This window comes from Electrophorus electricus, chromosome 6, assembly GCF_041902795.1.
Source record: "Electrophorus electricus isolate QZ-2024a chromosome 6, ASM4190279v1, whole genome shotgun sequence".
NCBI lineage: Eukaryota > Metazoa > Chordata > Actinopteri > Gymnotiformes > Gymnotidae > Electrophorus > Electrophorus electricus.
In genome coordinates, this window is record NC_137502.1 from 24,891,680 (window position 1) to 24,900,057 (window position 8,378).

At 44.9% G+C, this 8,378-nt stretch overlaps 1 protein-coding gene across 6 annotated transcripts in view; it reads left to right on the forward strand.

The window, feature by feature from the left end:
• The window catches only part of veph1 (ventricular zone expressed PH domain-containing 1), a 62,684-nt gene extending 57,013 nt beyond the window's left edge, over positions 1–5,671 (forward strand). For 2 of the 6 annotated variants that reach the window (XR_004775868.2, XR_014124198.1), the window contains exons 14-15: positions 1,799–4,661; positions 5,179–5,671. Coding sequence is in view for 3 of the 6 variants with exons in the window: in XM_035525138.2 (XP_035381031.1) it covers positions 1,799–2,035 (237 nt within the window). In the remaining 3 variants the exon portion in view is untranslated. Of the gene's footprint in view, positions 1–1,798 lie in introns of all 6 variants that reach the window. The other 4 variants (XR_014124199.1, XM_081716081.1, XM_081716082.1 and 1 more) reach the window with 4 other exon arrangements.
• Positions 5,672–8,378: the final 2,707 nt, after the last annotated feature.

Genomic DNA, 8,378 nt, shown 5'->3' on the forward strand with positions numbered 1-8,378 from the left:
ATGTTCTTACTTTTATCTGTTCTTATTTTGTAAAGTGGCCTTGGTATAAATGTAATCTATTCTTTATATAAAGCATATGCACTGAACAACTCTTTTATTGAGAACTAAGGCCTTCCAGACCAAAAATGGTGTGAATACATTTTAGCTTGGAGCTGAAAGCATGGTTGTGCAGAAAGAGACACCATAATCAAAACCATGGAAACCACAAGAAAAGAGACAGAGGCTAGACTGTCATCACTCGCAAGAAAAGCCAAAAATGTGGACTGCTTGATTTGAACAAAAGAACAAAATAGGGAAATACACCCAGCTCAAGCCACAATGAAATGAGATCTGTTCTTTTCACTCGTCTGTCCTGCTTTGCATCTGTCATTACTATTTTGAATACTATTTTATCGTGAGACACCGATGCTGTAATTTTACCATTCAAGAGTAGAATCTTTTTTCATCTTTGTGTCAGTGTCACGTTTCAGAAAAATCGCTGGCAACCAGGTTGAAACAAAGGATTTGGTGTGCACTTTTATACATATAAATGAACCTTATCGTTTTTGCTTATATTTATAATATAATTTAATAAGCATTTCTAATGCTTGGAAAAGGAATGTTTTTGTTTCATTCTCCAGTCTCCGGAATTCTCTGAAATGGCACTCTGCATTTAGGACTACTTGAGGAAATATATTGTAGGTCATCTCTGTGGTGGTAATATAACATAGGTCATCTCTGTGGTGGTAATATAACATAGGTCATCTCTGGTGGTTACTGTCTTTGTTCTCTGTTGCTGTGGCAGACATTTCCCTCCGGTAAGCCACATGTTCTGTTTCTGTTTCGGTTGTTGTGTTTATACCCACATGCTTCAGGCTGTTGACGGTCTGGTTTATCTGTTCAGTCATCCCCCCTCTACCAAACTTGTTGGGGACTAAGTTGACAAAGACTCCAGAAGTTCACATTCAAATATAATCGTTTAACAGAAGTGAGCTGAGGCAGCGTCCTGTGTCTGACGGTCCCTACAGATGAAAGGCAGCCCAGGAAGGAAAGACACTGGAGCAGGAAAAGGAACAGAAAGATCGCAATTATCAGAACAGGGCACCAAAGAGAGCCAAACTCTCAGAACCCCAATCCTTCCCCATGTGTTCCTGTTCCCATGTGGCCATAGGTCCCTAAAATCCCAAAAATTCAAAGGTCCCTAAACAGTTTGGCATTTTACAGTGCAACCATTGTTATTTAACCTGAAACTGGAACAGCTGCAGCACGGTTCCTACCACGTTCTTATAAGTGGTCATCTCTGGGTAGTAATGTGTGCAGTCACGAGTAGTGAATACAGGCAGATAGCACAGAACAGTTCCCCCCTGTGTGTGTCAGAGAGGTGAGACAGAGACAGAGAGAGAGAGGGAGAGAGAGAGAGGGAGAGAGAGAGAGAGGAAGAAGTGGAGGACTGGAAGAGTGGATGTGGGCTGTTCCTCTGAGACTTGCGGGGAGACTTCAGGTCCTCGAGGTTTCTTGGAAACCCCTCCAGACTGGTAAATATCTCAGACTCCGCATCTACCAGACAGGACCCTCTGGGAGTGCAGCCGTGAGCACGGGGCTTATGGGAGGATGTTCTTTCATTTCCCTCCTCCCGAGCTGAACAGTAGGAGGTAAAAAAGAAGCATTGAATAGTTTTAAGGCCACATCATGCTTTTGTGTGACACAACAGAGGCATTTCTGAGTTACATATTACTTCAAGAACGCCGTAGTTACAATATGAGTAATTGTTCCCGTTTCTTCCTGCTCCACCATCCTTCACCCAACCCCCCCGGCCCAGAAGGATGAGCTGGACGACAGCGGCATCGAGCTGAGCAAGGTGCAGAGCGTGAAGGTAGTGACGAGGAAGAGGCGTGAGCGCGGCCTGCCGCGAGCCTTCGAGATCTTCACCGACACCAAGACGTATGTGCTGAAGGCGTGCGACGAGAGCAACGCCGAGGAGTGGCTGCGCTGCATCAGCCTGGCCGTGGCTTGCGCCAAGGAGCGCGAGCGCCGAGAGGCCACCACCTACCTGTGAGACGCGGGCGCCTTCACCAGGCCACCCCGGTCACGCGTGACTCCAAAGCTAAACACCCGATACGCGGGTGCAACCCGGATGAGAAAATTCCAAAATGCAGAAATTTTACAGTTTTATTGTGACTGAGTCCTTTTGGCTAAATTTGCCATTCCTTAATGTAAAAACACAAGATTTCCTAATCCAATGTAATCCCCTCTGTCCTGCACACCCAACTGTACTGGAAGAAGAAAACCACTAAACTATAGGCAGAGCGCTTTGGCTTTCAGGGATTCGGCGTGAACACAGCCACATGGATCAGATGAGCTGAAGGTGGGAAAACTCTTAACTGTGCTGGGACTTGACCTTCCAGGACCTGGAGTGAAGAACAGTGTATTAATTTGAGCCCTGGACTATGTTGGATTATAAACACGGGAGTCGCTGTAATGTCATATACCAAGGATTAGGCTTAATCTAGTCGTGGACCCCAAACCTATAACAGCTGTAATTACTGAACGCTCCAAATCCTGGAAAATGATAGCAGACCATTTAAAAGCAGCTGAAGTGCAGTGCAGCATTCAGAAGGATCTCTGTGGCATCTTAAGCAGCGTTGGCACTTATTTTCCAAACCGCAGTAGAACATCAGCAAAGAACAGGAGCTGCAGACCTGGAGGAGTCACAGAAATGAAACAAAAGCACAGATCAAGTGGCATTACAAGGGGAGACACTGTGGTTCTCCAGTCTAACACCCCTCCACATCTGGGCTGGCTCCGGAATGCCAGGTCCGGAATGTCACGTGACATTTCTTGGAATGTCGAGGGTAACAATACATATCAACTGCGGCCTGCTGTATATGGTAATCTCAGTCCATTTTGCTTGTATTCTTTTGCAGCCGTTTAAGCTTTCTCTTTTATTTCCGTACGCCCTCTGTTTGCAGTAAGTAGCCTAGGAACATGCTGCTGCAGTCTCTGGCCGGTATTGGGCCCACAGTTGTGTCACGGTAATGTCACTTTAAAGCACCAGCCCCAAACCTTCAGCCATACAACGAGAGTAGCGTGTTCTCTGCTCTCTCTACTCCCACGAGACCCGCCTGGAACGCCCCTAGCAAAGGGGTAGAGAAGGACCCTGGGGGAATGTCGTGGACATCATGAAACAGGCAGGGGAATGCCGCCAGCGGCCTCCCTCCTCCTGACCTCCAGGCACTGGCAGAGGCGCCTTTACCCGCTGGGCCACCAGGGGGCGATGATTACACAAGTTAGTGTCGTCCACCTTCACCGTTTCTGCCCATTTTCATTGTTCCTTGGACTCGTTCTCTGCTACGCATGTGGACTGTAGTAACTCCCCATACGTTTCTGAGAAGCTACTGAGCTACAAGTTCCTACGCCCAGGACACGCACAAATGGTTCTTGTACTGGACTGTTATTGGACTGCTGAAAAGCCCGTAGTCAGCGTAGCCCGTAACTCACACATACTCGCACAATACTCTGATCAGTTAGCTAAAGGTCGTAGCTGAACCGGGTGCAACCAATTTCTAACAGCTATTCGCAAAACGTGACTCCAACAAGGTCCCAGGATGCAACAGAACAATCACGTCTGACCCCTGACTCCAGAACTTTCTCTTGGCTGCGAGACGCCAGACAGAGATGTTTTAGCCCTGCCCACCTCCCATCCAGCCCCTTTGTATTTCACAAGCCTTTGTTTTCTATATTTGAACAACACTGGTTGTCAGGCTGCCAAAGTTTATGGGGTGATTTTATTAGAATTACTTTTCTTTTTTTTCTTTACGTTTTTGGCCAACTGTCCAGTTGCATGTCATATACAGGCGCGTGTGTATCGATTGTGTCATTGTCATCTGCCAGTGTTTCTCTCTCTTCTCTTGTGCAAAACATGTTCCCTGTCCAGCAGGTGGTACTCGTGTTTATATGTTCATTCTAAAAATAATAGATTGTGATTTGTGATCAAGAAACTGTTCATGGTGAAAACAGTTTTTGACTAATGATAAGTTTAAATTTCATAATGAGCTCCTTTTAAAATTGTGGGATATGCAGAAGTATTACGTTTTGTATTTTTTTAAAAATGACATTTTGTGTAAAATCAAGTAGATGTTCTTTATTAGAATGTATAGAATATTTAGATTTTCCTTTACATTTGGTAGTTGGCCCTACTGTATTTATATCTAGAATTGTCAGATGAACTTAACCAAGCTTGAATGGCAGAACAGAGCACAAAGATGTTTCATTTTAATATTACAAAGGAATTTTAGTTTATTTCACTTTTTTAACTAATGTTTCAGATGGATATCTAAATCCAATTCTTCGCTGTGCTTATTAACAACTTTTTTGCTTGTTTGTGTTGCAGTGTATTTTTCTGTGGTATATGTTCTGCTGAAACATAAAACCAATAACTCTATGGTGGTAAATTCTCCTGGAGTTCAGTGTGCCTTGGGACAGGGTGCCGGGCGTAGCCACATAGCCACGCCTGCATCGCTAGCAGTGCCGATTCGCTCCAGTGGCAGTGAGGTCACCACTGTTGCGTCTGTCACAAGAGCCGACGTGCTGACTTACGTGGCATTGCTATGAGGGGTCGCGGTGGTCGTGATTGGAGAGGGGACCGCCTGTCACGTCCTGTGAGGTCCGCTCTTTCTCAGAAGGTGAGTGTCGTGGTGGTGAGGGCCGGCGATTCTGACCACTTCGTGTTTTCCGCCGTGTTTAATCAATTCAGGTCCAGCCTGTTTCTCTGGAGTTATTCTAATTCTAATCTAATTTCACATTTAATCATATAAATGGTACAGGACTGCACAGACAGTACTATGAGTGCAGTGGAAGAGGTTTCATGCACCTATGCTCGGCCATTCTGTAAAAATCACCTCTCTGAACGTTGTACACTATGCCGTTCTATAAAATTTACCTCTGTCTGAACATTGTATGCTATTCTATAAAAGTTCTCTCTCTCTGAACATTGTATGCTATGCCGTTCTATAAAAATGATCTCTGTCTGCACATTGCGCAATACAATGGTCTGTTGAGTTGTGGCCCCCGTCCCAGTGTGGAGCTGTTTACAGGGAGAGAAGGATGCCTTCCAGGCTGCGTAAATTCAGCTACAGAGCTTCACTTCCCCATGCTTATCAAGCTTCAGATCTAAGTGCAGCTCCTTTTTTTGTCATGCAGTCCTGATCGCTGTGATCCCAAAGGGGGAAACTGACCTGGGATCAGCCCTGACACGCTGGATGAGTGGGAGAAAAGTTGGTCTGAAGTGAAGATAGGGAAGCAGCAGTAAACACGTGTTTAAAACCACGAGGCAGCTTGGACCTCACGGGGTAGAAGCAGCTGTGTGTGTGTGTGTGTGTGTGTGTGTGTGTGTGTGTGTGTGTGTGTGTCCACTTGAGTTACGTTTGACCCCAGGGAATGTGATGGTGCTCTTCCTGCCACAAACACACAGCAGAAGAACTATGGAAAAGACAAGAATTACAGTCAGAAAACATCAATGTCTAACAAGATTTAAAGCATTAAATGTTATGTTCTGCCATAATTACTAAACGTCTTTGAAGGAGGAAGTGAGTCAAAGGTCCAAAACATCTGGTATGAATTCAAGTTAAAAGAAAGCTTGGCCTTTGTGATCAGGGGTCAAAGGTCAAAGAGTAAATAAAAATGTTTGCGAAGACTACTGCTCTGCGTCGTTTTGTGGTGCGATACTGGGGCTGTTCTTTCCACCACGCTGCCCTTGGCGTTCCAGCCAGGGGGCCGAGCCAATCAGCGGGGACACGCTCCTATAAATCCTTGTCGTTGTCATAAAAATGACCTCTACAACTGCCTTTAGGCCCCATTGCAACCGAACTCCTACACCATTAGGTGACGGAAACCAGCCCTGTGGCAAGATAGCTGTCCTGGACCCACAGTGGGTTTCAAGAACTCTGACTCTTAACTGATAGAGTAACATAATACAGATGTTGATGAGATGAAAACGCGCAGGGGTTGTACCTGAAGGGCCTGTGAAATGTGGAGTGGTTAAATCATTAAGGAATGTTCAGAACAGAACAACTTCGTATTCCATCAAAAATATGAGAGCACGCGACTTCAGGCCAGCCGTGTTGAGGGCAATTAATTTGGGCATGCAGGCTGTTCGGAACGTGCAGGGCTGTTCAAAGCAGTTATACTTCAGAGATCTTATGTGGTCCAGTGATTCTAATGTGTTTTGTATTGGAAGCTGCCAAGGCAGTTGTATATCCATTAGACTGCTACAGGATTCAGGAACACTAGCTTTCATTACACTAACACTCTACATTAATGTGACCTACAATACCACAGGATACACTGCACTAATATTCACTACACCAACATTTACTACAATGCCACAGGATTCATTACACCAACATTCACTACAATACCACAGGATTCACTTCACTAACATTCACTACAATACTACAGTATTCACTACACTAACATTCACTACAATACTACCTCATTAACTATACTAATATTCACTACAATACTACAGGATTTACTACACTAACATCTACTGTAATGACGTGAGGTAAGATGCAGGATGCCAATGGTGAGGGGAGCCATGTTTATTGAGGGTAAATCCAGAATCATAATCATTGTAATGATCCGTATCAAAAATCAGGATGAGCCAAAAGAGTCCAACAGACAAACACAAAGTAAACACAGAAAGACCAGAGAATGAAACAAACACAGGCAAACAAACTAAACAGAGAGACCAGAGAATGAAACAAACACAGGCAAACAAACTAAACAGAGAGACCAGAGAATGAAACAAACACAAGGCAACACAATCCACACAAGCAAACCACAAAAAGGTTTAAAAACAAGGTAAAAGGAGGAACAGGTGACACTAATAACAGGTGGGGAAAAGCAAACGAGGGGCGGAGCAGACAAATGAGCAAGCAAAGAAAAACATTGACATGAGACGGTTGCCAGCAAAACGGAGACACCACGGACAGGCCAATTGCGACTACCACACCATCACTCACTACAATTCTGCAGTATTCATAAACACGCTTGACTGAAGCAAGTATCAGGACTACAATAAAAAAAGAAAGAAAAAAACAACTTCTAGTGTGCAAAAATGGCCCAGGCACTAGTTATGCCTATAACAAGTTTTACCTAATAATTATTTGCCATTTCAGCCACCAGCTCTGTAAACAATCTTGGTGAGGCTTGTTTGTGACTCTGTGAGTGTGAGTGTGAGTGTGTGTGTGTGTGTGTGTGTGTGTGTGTGTGTGTGTGTGTGTGGGGTCAGGAGCGAGGAGTTTGCGCAGGCCAGCTCAGCTAACGCGTGTTCAGCTTTCCAGTTTGCACTTTGCATCGCCCTGGGGAACTGAACGTCACTTGCGGAACAGAGAAACCAGAGGAAACATCTGCGGGAATCATGTGCGGAGCCGTTCGGACAGGAAGGGTAACATCTTACGCCTGTGGAACAGGACATTTGGTGCATCTTACCATGGTTCCATTTTTGTTTTTGTATTTATATGTTATATATGTTTTTTTATCCAAGCCAGAGCAAGAAGAGCAGATCGGTTTTTGGTGCAGTTTCTGTTTTTTAGTGAGTTACTATTGCTGTTTGAACCACAGCTTTTCTGTTTTAATGATGTTGGTGGTTGTTGGCTTCAGTGACCCCTGCGTGACGGTGCTATGTGCAGGTCAGTGGGTTGATTTCAGTTAGGATCTAATTATAGAAGGAACCTCTGAACCTAGCAGGGCTGCACTGCTAGAGAGACCCTCCTCTCTTCCCAGGGTGCTGTTGGTTACGTACAAATGGACACATCTGCTTCGGACCACCGGTGGCATCCACCCATGGCAATGTGTCTGAACAAAGAGAGAGAGAGACAGAGACAGAGACAGAGAGAGACGTGTACCGAGAAGCTGTATTAGTTCTGGAACTTTCCTTCCATGTAAGTTTTATTAATGTCGGGTAGTTCAAAGCATCTGCCATCAGATTTAATCCAGATCCTTGTGAGTTATGACCACACTCATATAAAAGTTACGTTATCTTTTTTTAATTTCAGGCTTGTATTATTCTTGTTTCTGCCTCACAAAGAGTCGTAACTATTTGCACTTACACGTGGGTGGTCAGTTTTTTTGTTGTGTAATGTGTCATCTTACTGCATCATTTTGGACTCCCGTCGGTCTGAGTGGGCTCTGCTCAGTGGCAGATACGAATATATCAGGAATCGTGACCTCCAACCCAGGAGGCCTTTTTCTCTGCCCATGTGAACATTTTCACATCGATATGAAATGCCAGGACCGATCCTAAGCCCAGTGTTTACATCGCATCTCAGCAGGATTCCTGCCCCTGTTATGGCTAGGTTGGCCAGGAAAACGGGGCCAATGTCAGCACACCTCCTCCG